This window comes from Amblyraja radiata, chromosome 24, assembly GCF_010909765.2.
Source record: "Amblyraja radiata isolate CabotCenter1 chromosome 24, sAmbRad1.1.pri, whole genome shotgun sequence".
Lineage (NCBI taxonomy): Eukaryota > Metazoa > Chordata > Chondrichthyes > Rajiformes > Rajidae > Amblyraja > Amblyraja radiata.
Genome location: NC_045979.1, coordinates 27,392,745 through 27,414,009, shown reverse-complemented (window position 1 = coordinate 27,414,009; position 21,265 = coordinate 27,392,745). Strand labels below are relative to the sequence as shown.

At 42.9% G+C, this 21,265-nt stretch overlaps 1 protein-coding gene across 1 annotated transcript in view; it reads left to right on the top strand.

Annotated features, from left to right (window-relative positions):
- LOC116986619 (synaptonemal complex protein 1-like) overlaps positions 1–21,265 on the top strand; it is a 73,608-nt gene that overhangs the window by 247 nt on the left and 52,096 nt on the right. The window contains exons 2-5 of the mRNA XM_033042198.1: positions 1,243–1,298; positions 5,587–5,751; positions 12,699–12,766; positions 16,649–16,722. Of these exons, the coding sequence (XP_032898089.1) occupies positions 1,243–1,298; positions 5,587–5,751; positions 12,699–12,766; positions 16,649–16,722 (363 nt within the window). The remainder of the gene's footprint in view (positions 1–1,242; positions 1,299–5,586; positions 5,752–12,698; positions 12,767–16,648; positions 16,723–21,265) is intronic.

Here is a 21,265-nt window from a genome sequence, read left to right as displayed (position 1 = left end):
CGTTTGCAATATAACAAATTCAGACTTTTTCAACACACTGATTCTTAGTGAAATTGTGCAAGGGCACTGCAGTCAGCTATTATTTGCCAGCAATAACAGAAGCAACTAATTTTAGAATTCCAACTCTAATAGATGCCGCTATTGGCCACTAACTGTACTCACAGTTGTGTGGATATGAATAGGTCTGTGAGAGTGAATTAGAAGGGCTACCAGATGAAATTGTTAGTTTATGTTAATCTAGAGATTCTAGAACATATGTTCCCCATATTTCTTCCATGTTTTTACATTTAATAATATCCAAACTTCTGAACATGTATTTCCATCCTTTTATTCTGTAGTATTTTTTTGACAGAAGCAAAATAATCATCAGAATTTGTGAGTGGAATGATCATAGAGATAGATATCAACAACTTGTTGTTTATCCTATATGTCACAAGTGACAACTTATTTTGCAGACGTTATATTGCGATAGTTTTATGTGAAGTTCTTTGACATTGAATGTGCTGAATCGCCGTCATATTGTGTAAACCCCCAATACAAAGCAGAGCCTTGCCATTACATTCCAGGATAGACGTAACGTAATTTGTGGCACAATATGTTTCCAGTTGGTGGACATGCAGCAGTTCATAGCAGCAAAATGTGGTAAAGTTATGAAACCGGTTAGCAAGAAACATTTGATAACATTAATAATTTGATCCATCTACTTGTCTTGAAAGGATCTTCCACAACTATCTCCTTTCAAACATATCATGCTTCAGTTCTTATGTGCCAAATTGGGCAACCTTTTAAAGGATTTTGCTGTACTACATCTACTTTTCTGGATGTCAACATTTGAGGACTACACTGCACGATAATGGCCATCTTTCCATCTACACCTGCATTGAAACAGGTTCTTAGGCTCACGAAGTTCATGGTGACCATCATACTAGTTCTATGTTATCCCACGTTTGTATCCATTTGTCACACACTCAGGACAATTTGCAACAGGTAGTTAACCTAAAACCCACATGTTTTTGGGATGTGGGAGGAAACTCGTGCAATCATAGGCAGAATGTGCAAAATCCACATAGATAGAACCCGAGGTCAGGATTGAACCCAGTCTCTGGCGCTGTGAGGCTGCAGCTCTACGTGCTGTACCACAGTGGCATCCTAATAGTTGAATAGTCTTGTGTGTTGTAAATTTCTGCAATTCAATTTTTCTTTACTTCAATATTTTCTAATTCAAGATTTTTTTGTGTTAAGAGTTTATAGATCCAATTTTGTTAAAACCACAGAGGATGCACATTGTGGAAAAAGAGGTTAGTGATTTGACTAAAACATTGATAGTTAAACTTGCAATAAATGAGAATTCCTAATTTTGTTATTCTCTATACTCTGTAAAATATTTCTAGTTTACTAATGGAAAATATTTGAGGCCACAGTTTCCACAAGTTATTTCTTGATTAGTATGGGTATTGGGGTATAGGGAGAAAGCAGGGGAATGGTGTTGAGAGGGAAAGATAGATCAGCCGTGATTGATGGCAGAGTAGACGTGATGGGCCAAATGACTTAATTCTGCTTCCATAACTTATGAAGGCATGGGAAGGTGAGTGGGCATTGGAGGAGTTGGAACATGGAACAGTACAGCACAGAAACGGCCCTTGGGCCCACAATGTTTGTCAAATAGTGGATGACGCAGCCTGCACTTCACCCTCCAGCACCTAGACCGCCAGGGGACATATACAAGGAATTTATTTGTTGATTTTAGCTCAGCATTCAACATCATTGTGCCAGAGCTACTACACTCCAAACTCTCCAAGTTGACTGTGCCTGAACCCCTCTGTCAGTGGATCACCAACTTCCTGACAGACAGGAAGCAGCATGTAAGGTTGGGAACGACATCTTGGACGCACAGTCCCTCAGCATAGGAGTACCGCAAGACTGCGTACTCTCTCCTCTCCTTTACTCTCTCTACACCAAAGACTACACCTCCACAGACTCCTCTCTCAAGCTTCTCAAGTTTGCAGACGACACAACCCTGATTGGACTGCTCCATGATGGGAGAGGAATCACAGGCAATGATGGTCCAATTCTATACTGCCATCGTAGAGTTAGTCCTCACCTTCTCCATCATGGTCTGGTTAGGCTCAGCCAACAAGCATAACATCCGGAGGCTGCAGGGAATCGTTCGATCAGCTCAGAAGGTTATTGGCTGCAACCTTCCCCCCCCCCCCCCCCCCATTGACGAACTGTACACTGCAAGGGCCAGGAAGTGGGCGGGTAAGATCATCTCTGACCCTTCTCACCCAGGCCACAAACTCTTTGAAGCACTTCCCTCTGGAAGGCGACTCCAGACTGTCAAAGCCGCCACAGCCAGACATAAAAACAGCTTTTTTCCAAGAGTAGTAGCTCCACGCAATAACCAAAAGTCTGTAGACTCTTTTTGTTCTGGTATTTTATTTCATTCACATGTTTAAACTATAATGTTTAATTATTAATGTTTAATATGTCATTCTTAATTGTTACTGTATGTCGTATTGTTACTTGTGAGCAGAGCACCAAGACAAATTCCTTGTATGTGTGCATACTTGGCCAATATCTTATTCATTCATGAACTGGTCTAATCTGCCTGCACATGATCCATATCCCTCTACTCCCTGCACTTCTATGTGCCTTTCTAGAAACTTTTAAACTTCACTACCATTTCTGCTTCCACCACCACCCCTGGCAATATGTTCCAGGCTTTCACCACCTTCTATGTAAGAACAATTTAACCGCACATCTATCTGTATACTTAGAAAACTCTGATCTTGAATGTGGATGTATTTGTGTGTGGGTTTGTGTGTTTTTCTCTGATTCACATCTCCTCGAAAATCCGACGCGCTAACGCGGTGACATTTTTACATATTCCGGTAGAGATTTACCTCATGATCTTGAAAATCAGCTCATCTGAAAATGTGATTAATTATTTCTTCAGTTATTTCTTCAAATTGTTCACAAATCTGAGATCTAACGAGCTGGATGACGTCACAATGGCTCTGCTCCTCGCGGCCAGCTGCGCAGAGTTTTCAAAGCGCAGCCCGCTGGGCACTGTTTTAGCATGTGCTGCGAGTTACGTTAACCCCCCCCCCCCCCCGGTTCTTCAAAAGACGCAGAAAGAACGAGCAAGTGGGCTCTGTTCTGCAGATCCCAAGGGCTTCCGAGAGCTTCAGAGCGCTTCCGAGGTCGACGCACGCTAGCGCCTCTGTGATGCTTGGTGGACTGTGTGGGTTGGGAGGACCCGTGCTCCTCCTGTGCAGCGCCACCTGCTGTATATACACAACATCTCCCTTTGTCCTGTGCAGTGCCACCTGCTGCACGGGAGGAGCAACAGGTCCTCCCACCCCACACAGTCCACCAAACATCACATTCCCCCTTTCCAGTTTGAACGTCTCCATTTGGCTGGACCTCGCCTCACTTTTTTTCAGCCTTTTTTGCGTTTCACAACTCTTGCTAAAGGCTCAGAATCAACAGAGTTTTCCTCCGTGTTCTCTTTTGAAGAGATATCAGTATTTGCATTATCTGTATGCTGTCTTTCTCCACTTGGTTGTAGTTTTTCTCAGCGGTCGTCAGCGTTTTGGATGCGAACGCGATAGGTTCTTCCTTGCCGTTCGGCGCCGTTTGTGAGATTACAGCTCCATGACCATATGGCGATGCATCGGTGGGCAGCGAGATCGGCTTCGATGGGTCATAGTGGACCAAACGCGTTTTCTGGGCGAGCATCTCCTTCAATCTGGTTAATGCACAGTCACACTCTTTGGACCAGTGCCATTCAACGTCCTGTTTTCGCAGGTTGTTCAATGGTGCACACAAAGTTGAAAGTGCCGGTATGAACTTGCCATAGTAGTTAACCTTCCCCGTGAAGCTTTCATGCTGCTTCACATTTTCGGGCGTCGGCAATTTCACAATGGCGTCCACTCTTTCTTCTGATGGCTTCAGACCACTTGCCGAGATCACATGTCCGAGATATGTGACCTGTTGTCGGAATAATGCTCACTTGTCCATGCACAACTTCATGCCGTAGTTCAGTGTCATGAGAACCTGTTTTAGGCTCTGCAGGTGTTCTTCCTCTGGGTAGTGGCATCCTGTTGGAGGCGGCAGCCTGAAGAAAACGCTTTCCCCAAGGGGTATATGTGAGCTGCAACAACACCCACGTCAACTGGTTGACTTAAGTGGAATTGTATAGTAAGAACTTAATGTTTTTTATTTGGAAAAGTGCCTTGGGAAATTTTATATCAACTTGAGAGTGCAGGCGAGGCTTTGCTTAAACAGAAATCGAGAAAATGTCCCCTCCAACAGTGCTCTTTCAGTGGTCTACTGTAATATCAGCTTTTGATTTTTGTGCTGATTAAATCAAACTCAACAAGAAACACTAATTTTTTTGGATTATGATCAATTCCTGTTGTTACTTATTGTTTCCTGTTATGCTTGTAGTTGATCAGATGTTTTCTGCTTTCTTTTGCATTTTAAGAGATTAATTGGGTTGAGAAATGATTCAACGGTGCTGCCAATGTCCTTCAAATAAAGATTATTTAAAAAAATAGAGCAACAATGATAAACAAATCTTGCTGCTACCGTTTGGCAGGCGATACAGAAGCCTGAAGTCACACACCACTAAATCAGCTACTTTTCTACAACCATCAGGTTCTTGAACTGACCGGTACAACCCTAATCCTACCTAGGCAAAGAAACTCTAAGAACCACCTTTGTACTTGGACTACCATGGACTTGTTTTCTAATTGTGATTTTGTACTAATGTTTTGCTTTTCCACAGTACTTTTTTATAAAAATGTGTAATTTAGTATAATCTATGTTTTTGTGTGTTGCCTGAATCCATGTGCCTGTGATAGTGCTTCAAACAAGATTTTAATTGTACCTGTACCTTACCGCACTTGTGCATATGACACTAAACTCAATTTGACTTGAAGAATAAATCAGATTATGTTATGCCTCTGTTAATCACCTTTCAGTAAATGTCATAAAATCTATTCATAAACTGATGCAAATATGTGTTAAACAACAGCATACACAGTGCAAGATTTATAAAAATTTTATAAGTACTAGATACAAGTGGCAAGGTGACACCGCGGTAGAATTGCTGCCTTACAGCGCCAGAGACCCATGTTCGATCCTGAATACGGGTGATGTTTGTACAGAGTTTGTACATTCTTCTCGTGACCGCGTGGGGTTTTCTTGGGTGCTCTGATTTCCTCCCACATTCCAAAGATGTAAAGGTTTGTAGGTTAATTTGGCTTTGGTAAACGTTGTAGATTGTCCCTCGTCTGTAGGATAGTGCTATGTGGATCTCTGGTCTGCATGTATGGGGATCTCTGGTCGGCGCGGACTCGGTGAGCTAAACGTCCTGTTTCCACGCTAATCTCTAAACTAAACTAACCAAAAAAATCTTGGTGTTCAGATTTATGGTTACATTTAAAATGAGCAACAATAAGATGTCCCTAAAATTTGTTTTTGATTTATCCTATCTTTTGTACAGAATGCTCAAACTTTAATTGACTGACTCTCACATGATTATAAGTATTACTAACATACTTATGATATTTGCAATAGAATACTGAACATATAAGTCAGTTGTACACCAAGCTGTTCCAGGAGGCTGAGAAAATCAAAAGGTGGAAATTATCCATGGACAATGAACTTTGGCAGAAGGATAAGAAGTTACAAGAAAATAAACAAACTATTGAAGTTCAGCGTAAAGCAATCCAAGAACAACAAGTAAGTGCAAAGCATTATAAATAAGCTCGTTCACAATTGTAATGTTTCCTCAAAAAATAAGTGCAACATCCTAAAGGTATTGTCAATGCTGAAAGGTTGAAATAAAAACAGAAAATGCTGGGGTTGGACCTTAACTGGAGGGTGACCAATATCCTGGTAGGCAGGTATGCCATTACTACTCAGAAAGTTTTAAACTAGATTGACAGGGAGATTGACAGGGAGACGGGATCCAATGCAGTAGTCAGGTATGTGGTAGGCTGGAAGTCAATACAGAATATCAGTAGACAGAAAGAAGAAAAAGACAATAAACAGAGAATAAGAGGGGGTGGGTTTCTTAAATGTGTATATTTTAATGCTAGGAGCATTGTAAGAAAGGTGGATGAACTTAGAGCCTGGATTCACACCTGGAAGTATGATGTTGTGGCGATCAGTGAAACATGGTTGCAGGAGGGCTGTGATTGGAAACTAAATATTCCAGGATTTCGGTGCTTCAGGTGTGATAGAATTGGAGGGGCAAGAGGTGGAGGTGTTGCATTGCTTGTCAGGGATGATATTACAGCAGTGCTTTGGCAGGATAGATTTGAGGGCTCGTCTAGGGAGGCTATTTGGGTGGAACTGAGAAATGGGAAAGGGGTAGCAACACTTATAGGGGTGTATTATAGACCGCCAAATGGGGAGCGAGAATTGGAAGAGCGAATATGTAAGGAGATCGCAGATATTACTAGTAAGCACAAGGTAGTGATTGTGGGAGATTTCAATTTTCCACACATAGACTGGGAAACACATTCTGTAAATGGGCTGGATGGTTTGGAGTTTGTAAAACGTATGCAGGATAGTTTTTTGCAGCAATACATAGAGGTACCTACTAGAGAAGGGGCGGTGCTGGACCTCCTGTTAGGAAATGAGACAGGTCAGGTGGCAGAGGTATGCATTGGGGAACAGTTCGGGTCCAGTGATCACAATACCATTAGTTTCAATATAATTATGGAGAGGGTCAGAACTGGACCTAGGGTTGAGATTTTTGATTGGAGAAAGGCTAACTTTGAGGAGATGCAAAAGGATTTAAAAGGAGTGAATTGGGACATTTTGTTTTATGGGAAAGATGTGGAAGAGAAATGGAGGACTTAAAGGTGACATTTTAAGAGTACAGAATCTTTATGTCCCTGTTCGGTTGAAAGGAAATAGTAAAAATTGGAAAGAGCCATGGTTTTCAAGGGAAATTGGACACTTGGTTTGGAAAAAGAGAGAGATCTACAATAATTATAGGCAGCATGGAGTAAATGAGGTGCTTGAGGAGTATAAAGAATGTAAAAAGAATCTTAAGAAAGAAATTAGAAAAGCTAAAAGAAGATATGAGGTTGCTTTGGCAAGTAAGGTGAAAGTAAATCCAAAGGGTTTCTACAGCTATATTAATAGCAAAAGGATAACGAGGGATAAAATTGGTCCATTAGAGAGTCAGAGTGGACAGCTATCTGCAGAGCCAAAAGAGATGGGGGAGATATTGAACAATTTATTTTCTTCGGTATTCACCAAGGAGAAGGATATTGAATTATGTGAGGAAAGGGAAACAAGTAGAGTAGCTATGGAAACTATGAGATTCAAAGAAGAGGAAGTGCTGACACTTTTGAAAAATATAAAAGTGGATAAGTCTCCAGGTCCAGACAGGATATTCCCTAGGACATTGAGGGAAGTTAGTGTAGAAATAGCAGGGGCTATGACAGAAATATTTCAAATGTCATTAGAAACGGGAATAGTGCCGGAGGATTGGCGTACTGCGCATGTTGTTCCATTGTTTAAAAAGGGTTCTAAGAGTAAACCTAGCAATTATAGACCTGTTAGTTTAACGTCAGTGGTGGGCAAATTAATGGAAAGGATAGTTAGGGATAATATATATAAGCATCTGGATAAACAGGGTCTGATTAGGAACCGTCAACATGAATTTGTGCCTGGAAGGTCATGTTTGACTAATCTTCTTGAATTTTTTGAAGAGGTTACTCGGGAAATTGATGAGGGTAAAGCAGTGGATGTTGTATATATAGACTTCAGTAAGGCCTTTGACAAGGTTCCTCATGGAAGGTTGGTTAAGACGGTTCAATTGTTGGGTATTAATGGTGGAGTAGCAAGATGGATTCAACAGTGGCTGAATGGGAGATGCCAGAGAGTAATGGTGGATGGCTGTTTGTCAGGTTGGAGGCCAGTGACTAGTGGGGTGCCACAGGGATCTGTGTTGGGTCCACTGTTGTTTGTCATGTACATCAATGATCTGGATGATGGTGTGGTAAATTGGATTAGTAAGTATGCAGATGATACTAAGATAGGTGGTGTTGTGGATAATGAAGTAGATTTTCAAAGTCTACAGAGAGATTTATGCCAGTTGGAAGAGTGGGCTGAAAGATGGCAGATGGAATTTAATGCTGATAAGTGTGAGGTGCTACATCTTGGCAGGACAAATCAAAATAGGACGTACATGGTAAATGGTAGGGAATTGAGGAATGCAGTTGAACAGAGGGATCTAGGAATAACTGTGCACAGTTCCCTGAAGGTGGAATCTCATGTAGATAGGGTGGTAAAGAAAGTTTTTGGTGTGCTGGCCTTTATAAATCAGAGCATTGAGTATAGAAGTTGGGATGTAATGTTAAAATTGTACAAGACATTGGTGAGGCCAATTCTGGAGTATGGTGTACAATTTTGGTCGCCTAATTATAGGAAGGATGTCAACAAAATAGAGAGAGTACAGAGGAGATTTACTAGAATGTTACCTGGGTTTCAGCAACTAAGGTTGAACAAGTTAGGTCTTTATTCTTTGGAGCGCAGAAGGTTAAGGAGGGACTTGATAGAGGTCTTTAAAATGATGAGAGGGATAGACAGAGTTGACGTGGATAAGCTTTTCCCACTGAGAGTAGGGAAGATTCAAACAAGAGGACATGACTTGAGAATTAAGGGACAGAAGTTTAGGGGTAACATGAGGGGGAACTTCTTTACTCAGAGAGTGGTAGCTGTGTGGAATGAGCTTCCAGTGAAGGTGGTGGAGGCAGGTTCGATTTTATAATTTAAAAATAAATTGGATAGTTATATGGACGGGAAAGGAATGGAGGGTTATGGTCTGAGTGCAGGTAGATGGGACTAGGGGAGAATACGTGTTCGGCACGGACTAGAAGGGCCGAGATGGCCTGTTTCCGTGCTGTAATTGTTATATGGTTATATGGTAATATGCAGGAGCACTGTGTAGGAGGGTCTCGACCCGAAACATCACCCATTCCTTCTATTCAGAAATGCTGCCTGTCTCGCTGAGTTACTTCAGCATTCAGCGTCTATCATAGGCAGGAGCACAGCAGGGAGCAAGGAAAGTCACTTGAATTAAATTGCATTTACTTCAATGTAAGAGGCCTGACATGATGAACAAAGAGCACAGGCGGTGCGGGCTGATTGGTCCAAAGGGCCTGTTTTCATGCTGTATGACTCTATAACAACCTCACTGGAGATGAATTGTTAATATTATACTGCTAATGATATAATTTAACACAAAGGTTATAGCAATTACCTAGGATAGACACAAAATGCTGGTGTAACTCAGCAGTCAGGCAGCATCTCTGGAGAAAAGGAATAGGTGACATTTTGGGTCAAGACCTTTCTTCAGTCTGAGAGAGTCTTTTTTTAATCCATCTCAAATGTTGGAGACAAAAGTACACTCTGAATGAAGCCTCAACAAAGCATGTTAAATGTCAGTATAATTTCTTTACTTCTGTGCTCCTTGTATTTGAGGAATTTTACACTAACCTTCTTCAGGTGTAAAACATCTCAAATTATATCACTAGCTTGATAATAAAAACAATTCATCCCCAGTGAGGATGTTTAGCATAATTGAGTCCTACAGCATGAAAACAGGTCCTACGAACCAATCAGCCCTTGGCGCCCATCATGCCCTATCTACACTAGTCCTAGATGCATACGTTTCGCCCATATCCATATAAACCTATCCTATCCATGTACCTGTCTGAATGTTTCATAAACGTTATGATAGTGCCTACCTCAACTACCTTTTCCGGTAGCTCATTCCATACATCTACCACCCTTTGTGTAAAAAAGATTACCGCTCATTAAATCTTTTCCCCCTCACCTATGTCCTCTGGTTGTTGATCCCTGTATTCTGGGTAAAAGACTCATGATCTTGTACACCTCCATAAGATCACCTCTCCTCTCCCAATGCTCCAAGGAATAAACTCCTAGCCTCCGCAACCTATAGCTCAGGCCCTTGAATCCTGGCAACATCCTTGTAAATCTTTTCTGCACTCTTTTCAACTTAACAATATTTTTCCTATAACAGAGTGACCAAAACTGAGCACAATGTGGCCACACCAATGTCTTGTTCAAATGTAACATGACTTCCCAACCTCTGTACTCAATCCTCTGACTAATGAAACCCACTGTGCAAAAAGCCTTCTTGACTACCCTATCTACTTGTGATGCCACTTTCATAGAAAACATTGAAAATTGATGCAGGTGTAGGCCATTCGGCCCTTCGAGCCAGTACAACCATTCAATATGGTGATTATGGCTGATCATCCAAAATCAGTACCTGTTCCTGCTTTTTCCCCATATCACTTGAATCCTTTAGCCCTAAGAGCTAAATCTAACTCTCTTGAAAACATCCAGTGAATTGGCCTCCATTGCCTTTTTCTGTGGCAGAGAATTCCACTTTCAAGGAACTGTGTACCTACACTCCTTAGATCCCTCTGCTCTATAATTACATTTACAGAGCATTTACATTCACTGTGTAGGTCCTGCCTTGGTTTGATTTTCTGAAATGCAACATCACACGCGTCTCTGTATTAAATTCCATTATCCATTCCTCAGCCCACCTGCCCAATTGATCAAGATCCTGCTGCAATTTTTGGCAACTATCTTTGCTATCTACAATATCACCCACTTTAGTGTCATCTACAATACCACCCACTTTAGTGTCAAATAAGAACCGGCTGTTTTCAACTTCTTGGTCTGATAATTGGTAGTTCTTACTTACTCTCAGAACAATCTGACATTATTAACCAAGTCTCCCTGAAACTGCTATTTATTGGATCAACAATCAGAGATTTATGATCTCCTGTGACTTCAAATATCAAAGGTTTCAAAGGTCTTTTATTGTCACGTGTACCAATTAAGGTACAGTGATATTCGTATTACCATACAACCATACTAAAAAAAGCAACAAGACACACAACTGCATAAAAGTTAACATAAACATCCACCACAGCGGTGTCAAGGTTTGTTTCTTAAAAAGCAGATAGCAACAAAAACTGTTAAAGGTAAAACCATGGCATTCTTTAATTGATTCATCAGACGAGAGTGGCGATCTACAATGAGCACAAACGTTGCTCAGTGCTTCGTGGGCTCCCACTCTCAGAATAAAGGCGAGTTATCACAATTATACATTTTTCTTATCAGTAAAACACTCCTACCAAGTCTGAACATGGCATGACTGAAAGATTCTGTTACCTTTCACAATATAGGAAAGCTGGGCCCAAATCAAGCTCATCCAATAACAAGTTATTATTTATCTCTGGAGCGTCAGTTACTTTTTTCAATCTTGGCTTCTTTAAGGCCTTGAAAAGAAGCACATGTTATTACTGCAGGCTGCCATCTTAATGTCTTTATTGAAAAGACAACCTGTCCTCCATATTGTGTCCCATATAATTTACAATTCCTCACTGTGATGGAAGGCAATAAAGTCTAATCTTCGTCCCTCATTTTTCTCCCGCGGTCGAAGCAGTCGAACCATCTGTAGTCGGGGCGATCGAAGTTCCTGCAGCCGGCGGTCGAAGCCCCCACATCGGGTGATCGAAGCTCCTGCGTCAGGGGAATCGAAGCTCCCACGATGAGGCCTTCGAAGCTCCTGCAGCTTGGAGCTATCAAAGTCGGTCTCTAACCAGAGACCACGAGCTCCACGATGTTAAAGTCCGCAAGCTCCCGCAGTTGGAGCTCGGAGGTCGATCCCTGGCAAATGCACCCCCGGTTGGAGTTCCCAGTCGATCTCCAGCAAAGGCCTCCAGCTCCTCGAAGACGGAGATACGATACAGAAAAAAATCGCATCTCCGTCAAGGTAAAAGATTAAAAAAGAGATTACGGAGCAACATGACCATGCTCATGTTGTTCAGTAATCTCCCTGACAAGCTGATGTGGGGTACTGTCTTGGAAAACTAGCTTGGTAAAGGTGCTTCTTTCACTTGCCAATCGAAATACCTCTGTCCCTATTTGGAATGTATTATGTCTATTAATATCGATGTATGCCCCTTTAATAGTGGGGCTCGTATTGCAGTGTGTACCTGGCTGCAGAAATAGGATCCATTGGGTGATATGCTGATTGTCATGAGAATCTGCACACTGAAATATAGAACTCTGTACTGAAACTGTCCTGAAACTGTCCATGTAATATTACACAAGGAAATCCAACTGATCGTGGACCTCACAAACTACATTTTTGCTTATTATGTAACTTTCACAAACACCATTATTTACTTAGACTTAGTTCCTCCCACACTGTTGAGTGCATTCGGCAGCAAGCTTTTGCCATTCTGTTCGGTCATGTGCGACGTCTCCCACCCTCGATAGGTTAGCGTCCCGGGCTTCCAAATCCTTCTGGAATGTTCGCTTCCATGTGAATTTTGGTCGGCCTCTTTTCCTTCTTCCGTCAGGTTGCCATGTCATTGCTATCTTAGGTGCACGTTTTGGTGACATTCTGCATACATGTCCTGCAAATTTCATCATGCGTATCTCTATGTCCTGGCAAACACCATGAGGTAACATAAATTTATTTTGTGGTTGTATGTGGATGTGCAATTTTAAATGTTAAATTTTGTATTTATTTTGTACCCACAAAGTTCCAAACACCTGACCTGTAAATGAGTTATTTTCAATATAATGTTATAACCTGATTATTATACATTGTATAGTTTGAAAATGAAAGCCTCAGTATGAAACTAGAAGAAGAGATCAGTAAAAATGAAGAAGCAACAAAAACGTAAGTAATATACAAAATAACTTTTCTTCAGGCTGAACTATTAACTCTTAGTAAAGTAAGATTCCTTATTATTGGTGTTAGCACACTGGAGATCTATGTTATTTTGTTATACTGTTTTCATCAGTGTCAGAGTCTTGAACAAGGATACATGGAAAATAGGTGCAGGAGTAGGTCATTCGGCCCTTCGAGCCAGCACCACCATTCAATATGATCATGGCTGATCATCCAAACTCAGTACCCCGTTCCTGCATTTCCCCCATATCCCTTGATTCCGTTAGCTTTAAGAGCTAAATCTAACTCTCTTGAAAACATCCACCGCCTTCTGTGGCAGAGAATTCCGCAGATGCACAACTCTCTGGGTGAAAATGTTTTTCCTCATTTCAGTCCTAAATGGCATACCCCTTATTCTTAAACTGTGACCCCTGGTTCTGGACTCCCTGAACATGGAGAACATTTTTCCTACATATAGCCAGTCCAATCCCTTATGAATTTTATATGTTTCTATAAGATCTCCTCCCATCCTTCGAAATTCCAGTGAATACAAGCCCAGTCGACCCATTCTTTCATCATTTGTCAGTTCCGCCATCCCGGGAATTAATCTGGTGAACCTACGCCTCACTCCCTCAATACCAAGAATGAAACATAGTTTCAAGATAAGGGGAAAACTGCAGAAGCTTGTGAAAATAGAAAATGCTGGAAATGCTGAGCAGATCAGGTGAGAAGATAAACGTTTAAGGTCAAAGATCCTTTCTAGCATTTTCTGTTTTAGGTTTCAAGGTAAAGGGTTGGTCATTTCAAACAGGTGCAGAAAAAATAAATAGTAGAAAACAGCAACTTGGTCATATGCATTAGAACTGGTTTACTGATAGATGGCAGAGGATTGTGGTGTTGGGACAATATTCAGGCTGGAGATCTGTGAGTTCAACAGGAATCAGTGCTGGGACCTCTATTGTTTGTAACATATAGAGATTTGTGACATCACCTACTCCCTTGAATGTCGCTCTGATCCCTATAACTGGCTGACAGGCCAGGAGAGGCCAATTCCCAGCAATTCCCACTAATGGTTGCCTTGCTAACAGTCTGTCTCGTCCATTCCTTCTTTGTTGTTTCATAGTATGTGGTAAATGTATGGTTTAGTGTTCTTTAGCTTGTTTTATGTGGGGGGTGGGGGTGTTGGGGAAAACGTTTTAAATCTCTTACCTCGACAGAGATGCGATTTTCTTTCCATATCGTATCTCCGTCCGCACTGCATCGTGGAGCTGGCAGCATCTGCTGGTGATCAACTTCAGGAGCTCCAACCGCAAGAGTCTGCAGGCCTTAACATCGCGGAGCTCGAGGTCTCCGGTTAGAGACCAACTTCGGGAGTTCCAAACCGCAGGAGCTTCGATCACCCCGACGCGGGAGCTTCGATCACCCCGACGCGTGGGCTTCGATCACCCCGACGCGGGGGCTTCGATCGCCAGCTGCGGGAGCTTCGATCGCCCCGACTGTGGATGGTACAACTGCCGAGACCACGGGAGAATAAAGAGGGAAGAAGATTACACTTTATTGCCTTCCATCGCAGTGAGGAAAGTGGAGAATCCGCTGTAGTGGATGTTTATATTAACTTTTATGTAGTTGTGTGCTTGTTGCTTGTTTTAGTATGGCTGTTTGGTAAATCGAATATCACTGTACCTTAATTGGTACACATGACAACAAAAGACCTTTGACCTTTGAACCTTTGAACAGCTGTGTTTAATTAGCTAATATTGATTGGCCACTTGAATCTTGTCAGCCTACTCTCCATAAAACCTAGACATTTTAGCCAGTCTAGGTGAAGGAAGAAGGAAGTGAGACAAAGTGGGATGCCTCCATCCAAGTTGTTTCCCCCCTGTCGCAGGTTTGAAGAAGACAGCCACAAAGACAGATCAGAGACCACCAGCGACACTGTGTGGTCAAGACTTCAGGGAAAGAAGCCATAGACAACCAGTGCCTCCAGCTGAGACTATGACTGAGTGGCCTGAGATGCCAGATACAACGAGGGATTGTGCTTACATACACACAGAGGTAAAGACTGGTTGCCAGGATAATCCAGAGACTGGCAGCATCGCCTCTTCAAGCCCAAAGCTGAGCTGCCAGGAAGAAGCCTGTACCATCATTGCAGGAAGAAGCCCACGATCGCCATGCCTTCAAAGACTAAGCCGCTGGGACCTTCGAAGACTAAGCCCGAGATTCGCACATGCGCTCTGACGGCTGGGGACGGCGCACCTATGTTGTTCTGGAATTTCTCACCACTTTAAATAAAATAAATTGTGTGAGTTCACCCTACAGTGAGTGTCGGTGTGGTCACTGCCAAAACATGGTGTCAGTCCCTGATGCCACAATATATGTAAATGACTTTGACTTAAATGTAGATATGTTGGTTGGTAAGTTTGCAGATGACAATAAGATTGATGAGGTTGTGGACTGTGAGCAAGGCTGTAAAAGTATACAGCGGGATATAGATCAGCTCTAGAAATGGCCGTTGAAATGGCAGATGGAGTGTAATCCAAGCAAGTATGAGGTGTAAAATGTAAGTGGAAAATATGCAAATAATAACACGACCCTTAGCAGCATTGATGTACAGAGGGATCTTGGGATCTGAACCCAAAACTACCTGAAAGTGGCAACATGAGTAGATACCGTGGGAAAGAAGGCTTCCCTTCATTGGTTGGGACATTGAGGATTAGAGTCAGGAAGTCATGATGCAGTTTTATAGGATGTTGGTTAGTCCGTATTTGGAGTATTGTGTGCAGTTCTGGTTGTCCCATTGCAGGAAGGATGTGGAAGCTTTGGAAAGGGTGCAGAGGAGGTTTACTGGAATGTTACCTGGATTAGGGGGTATTGGTCACTGGAAGGGGTTGGACGGACTTGGATTTTTTTGAGGTTGAGGAGGGATCTGACAGAATTATGAGAGCCATAGATAGGATGAACAATTAGAAAAAAAATTCCAGGATGGAAATATCAAATATTAGAGGGCATAGCTTTAAGGTGAAAGGTGCAATGTTTAAAGGAGATTTTCAGGTCAAGTTTTTTTTTAATATGGATGGTGGGGAATTGCTTGAATGTGTTGCCAGGGGTGGTGGTGAAGGCAGATACGATAGTAGCATTTAAGAGACTGTTGGGCTAGGCACATGGATATGCAGGGAATGGAGAGATATGGAATATGTACATACAGTTAACAGTTAGTCTTGGCATCATGTTAAGCATGGACGATATAATTTGAAAGCTTGTTCCCTTACTGTACTCTTCTTTGTATTTTGCATTTTGTAGATAGCACACACTGTAGCCACAGTGTGCCAGGATGGAGGGAATGAATGTTAAAGTGATTGATTGATTGATTAGCCCATTTCTGAAGTTGTTGAACTTCTTGCATGCCATTGGAGGTGGAGAGTGTTCCATTATGTCAGGGGTAATGGGGAGAAGGTAGAAGAGTGGGTTTGGAGGAGAGAGTTAGATCAGCCATGATTGAATGGTGGAGTAGACATGATGGGCTGAATAGCTTCATTCCGCTCCGATCACTTATTTTATGCCTTAATGGGCATTGTAGATAATGGAAAGATCATGTGGCGAGCCACTTACCATAGGATACCCAAACTCTGACCTGATCCATAACTTGGAAATAATGAAAATTAGTTTGCTAAGAAATTTAAGTTTCTTGTTTATTTTCAATACAAGGATTAAAGTTAATCTTAACTCAATGAATTGTAACAACTACAATATATTTCAAGTTTTCACAATATAATCTCAATACGGTTATTTTTCAGCAAATTTATTGACTCAGACAGCACAGATTTTATAAATGACAAAGATACTTCAGCATAAACTTTTATGAACCTAAAATGTGATTGTGTTTATCACTAGACATAATGCCACAAGAGATCTGTGTTCTCTTGTAAATGATTCCTCTTCACGGTTGGCTGAAAAAATAAAAGCATGTAAGTATTTATTGTTGTAACTATTATTCATGTGAAGATTGTTAATTGATGTGAACTATTTGGAAAAAACTGTTAGAAATTCAAATGAATCTATTACAATTTTTGTAGCAATGCAGGTGAAGAAAATAATAAATATAATACTTTAAAACCATAGAAATTGATTTGCTATTATATATATATATATATATATATATATATATATATATATATATATATTTGGAACGACCAGTTGAGAATATATTTCCAGAGCTATTCGGGGAGCATAGTATTGGACAAATCACAGACTGGTCAGATCTGATGTCAGCCTCCACATTGCTCCAATGCACTGTATGAAAGCCAAAGCTTTCTTGAGCCACGTTCAACACTGAAGCTTAAGCGCCCAGATGTGGGTGAGAACTGCCAGTGCCACCTTGACGGCATGCTTGCTGCTCATAGAACACTGACTGAAAAAGCAACTGAGAAATGAAACCAATTTAAACAGATGTTACCTGAGTTGGGGAAGATGGCCCATAGACCTAAGCAATGGGTTCATCAGGGCTGGTTTGATGAGAACAATAATGAGCTAAGCAAACTTTGGACGAAAAGAACGATGTCTGTGTTGTGTCACAGAGTGATGTTAACTCTGAATTAATGAGAGATCGCTTCAAACACCTGCAGAGCAAAGTTCAGAAAGAACTCCGCAACTTACAGGACAATTATAGGGGTCACAAGGCAGATGAGGTCCAGAACAATGTTGACTTGAGCAATTCAAATGAGAATTGCAGATTGTTAAAAGCTGTATATTAGACTCCCAAAGTTCAGCATCACCACTCCTTTCCTGAGATGGCACCACATTGCTCAAAGACAAAGGAAACACCATTGATTGTTGGATAGAGCATTTCTCCAACCTCTTCAACAGGCCTTCTGCTGTTGATCCTGCAGCCTTGCTTATGATACTAAAGAAGCGGACTCACGATGATCTTAACCTACTGCCAACTCTGGATGAAGCCATGAAAGCAATTAGCCAATCCAACTTTGGTAAGGCATTGGGAATGGATGGTATTCCTGCTGAATTCTTCAAAATATGAGATCCAAGCAGAGCTAGGAAACCAAATACAGACTTGGTTTAATAGTTGGAAAGACAAGTGTTGTTGTTTTTGAACTGGAGGCCTGTGATGTGTGGTATGCCACAGTTATCGATGATGTTTGTCATCTATATCAAAGTTACCCGGACGTGGCACTGACAGACAAGAAGCCGCAGCAAAGAAGTTGAAGCCAAAAAAACGAATGGAAACGAGGCCGAAACGCCAATAAACCGAAAGAGTCCGAACCCGAAACGCCTACTAACCTACTATTCGTGAACATGGTTAATTAACTGGTGGCATTATTTCCCTGTCCTAACGGCCTTTGTTTTAGCCAGTGATTACATCCATTCCATCCCTCCCTCGCAAAGATGTGGGATTTCAATTTGAGCACACTTGTTTGAATAGGTGCAAGCGGCATGTACAGCGTCTCTTCTGGGCGCACAATACACGAAGCTGATGAAATGAGACAACTGTCACACCAAAGATAGACACAAAATGCTGGAGTAACTCAGCTGAACAGGCAGCATCTCTGGAGAGAAGGAATGAGTGGCGTTTCGGGTTGAGACCTTTCAGACGCACTCTGAAGAATGGTCTCGGCACGAAATGTCACCCATTCCTTCTCTCCAGATATGCTGCCTGTTTTGTGCGTGGGAGCTTAGGTGCGTTCCGCAAGCACCGAGACGGTAATAAATAAAACATCTGTCCCCGCAGCCGGGGTGGGTGTCAAAGTCCGGGGGTCGGAGGGGGGGGGGGGAATCACCCTGGTGTAGAGGCTGGGGTCCGATGGCGGTGCATCGTGGTCAGTGACTGTGGGATGCTCCCGCGGGTGGAGACGAAGGTTCAAAGGTTCAAAGGTTGATTTATTGTCACATACACCTAGATGTAGTGAAATTCCTTTTGCCAATGCAGCACATAAAAAAGAATAAAAACATAACAATAATAAATAGCTTTAACATAAAAACATCCCCCCACAATGGTTCCCATTATGGGGGAAGGCACAAAGTCCAGTCCCATCCCCAATGTCCACCCATAGTCGGGCCTATTGAGGCCTCCACAGTTGCCTCTACGGAGGCCCGATGTTCCAGGCCGTCCTCGCCGGGTGATGATGTTCCGGCGTCGGGAGAGCCTCTCAGCGGCCTGGGAACCTGAAGGAGAGAGAGATGGGTGAGAGAGAGAAGGGGGAGGGAGGGAGAGAGAAGGGGGGGAGAGAGGAGGGGAAGAGAGAGGAGGGGAAGAGAGTGGAGAGAGAGAAGAGGAGAGAGAGAAGAGGGGAGAGAGAGAAGGGGGAGACGGGAGTGTGGGGTTCATTTTCCCACATAAGCCATAGGTGACTGGGCAATCTGAACCCAAGCACCAAGTTGAAAGCGGTCGAAGGTGTGCATTCCTCGGGACAGCCCCCACTCTCCCACGGCCACCCTCCGCGGGCTGCGGATCAGGTGGAGCGGAAGTTTGGGACAATGTTCATCCCTTCACAGTGATGTGATGGACGCGGGGGTCTGGACCAATCGCTGACAAGTCCCGCCCCCGGCAACGTCATGTCCGTTATTGGACTTTTCTGTTGAGTTTTCTGACAGTCGGTCCTTTGGCTTGTAGGCGACGCCGCCTTTCGGGTAGGTGGCGTTTCGACAGAGCGGCCATTCGGTAAGTTTGCTATTAGGTGACGCAGCTTTTTGGTTCATTGGCTTTTAGGCATCCCGCCCTTTCTGTTAGTTTGCATTTAGGCATCCTATCCTTTCGGTTAGTAGGCGATTCGTGTTCGGACTCTTTCGGTTTATTGGCATTTCGGCCTCGTTTACATTCGGTCCTTTGGCTTCGACTTCTTTGTTTCGGCCTCTCGTCCGTCGGCGCCACGTCCGCACATGATATCCAAAATGTGGATGAAAATGTACAAGACATGATTAGTAAATTTGCAGGTGACACAAAAATAGGTGGCATCACAGAAGTATCAAAAATTACAGTGGGATCTTGAGCAGTTGGGCAAGTGAAATGAGGAATGCAAATAGAGATTAATTCAGATAAATGTGAGTCAAGAGTGTTTATTGTCATGTGTCCCAGATAGCAGAATTTAATTCTTACTTTCAGCAGCACAACAGAATAAGTAAAGATCATACAATACAATCAATACAATACAATCAGTTTTATTCGCCACATTGCACATAAAGTGCAAGTGAAATGAATTTGTCAGCAGCGGTACAATAATAAAGAACACACAATACACAATAAAAATTTTACACAAACATCCACCACAGCATTCATCACTGTGGTGGAAGGCACAAAATGTGGCCAGTCCTCCTCCATTTCCCCCCGTGGTCGGGACCAGAGTCCAGAGTCAGTCCAGGATCGGCTCTTCCCCACCGGACACCACAGCTTTAGGTTGGTGTAGGCCGCAGGCCGGCGGTCGATGATTTAAAGTCCCCGCCGCAGCCAGAAGCACCGCAGACCGCAGGGCCGGCCGTCGAAGCTCCCCTCCTGGGGTGATGGTAAGTCCACGCCGGGTCCGCGGTAGAAGTAGGCCGCGGGCCGGCGGTGGAAGCTCCTTTTTCTCCCGGGTCCCCAACGTGAGTAGACGCCACGTCAGCTGGAGCTTCAGGCTGCCGGCTGCCACGGGCCAGCGAAACGGAGCGCTCCCCTCCAGCAAGCCCCAGCGAGGGCTCACCCGCCCCACGCCGAGAGTCCGCGCTGCGCCCGCCGCTGAAGCCTCGGGCGCGTCTCCAGGAAAGGCCGCGCCGATCCTTGTTGTTAGGCCACGGGGGAGGCGACCTGGAAAAAGTCGCCTCTCCATGGAGGAGGCGACTGAAGCGGTTCCCCCCTTACCCGCCCAGACCACCCCCTACACAAGACACACAGAGAAACATTAAAAATATACATTAAAACATACTAAAAAAATAAAAACAATTACATTCTAAACAATATAATAAGTGAGAGAAGAAAAGTTCAGTGTATGTATATACATACATACATATATTTATATCCACACGCATGCACGCACACATAAAAAACAGACAATAATAGTGCAAAAAGACAAAAAAAAAACAATGCTCCCAAGTTTATGTAGTTCAGAGCTTATAGGAAGTTGTATTGTTTTATAGCCTAATGGCTGTAGGGAAGAAGCTGTTTCTGAACCTGCACGTTACGGTTTTCAGGCTCCTGTATATTCTTCCTAATGGCATAGGTGAAATGGGTGTGTGGCCAGGATGGTGTGGGTCCTTACTGTTGTCTGACTTTTTGAGGCCAGCGATTCTTGTAGATGCCCTCGATGGTGGGGAGGTTAGTACCAATGATGGACTGGGCAGTGTTCACCATTCTTTTTTTTTTTTTTTTTGCAATCTTCTGTGTTCCTGGGTGTTTAAGTTGCCAAACCAGGCCATGATGCAACCGGTCAATATGCTTTCTACTGTGTACGTGTAGAAGTTCAAGAGAATATTCATTGACTTCGTAAATCTCCTCCGTCTTCTTAGGAAGTAGAGGTGTTGATGGAC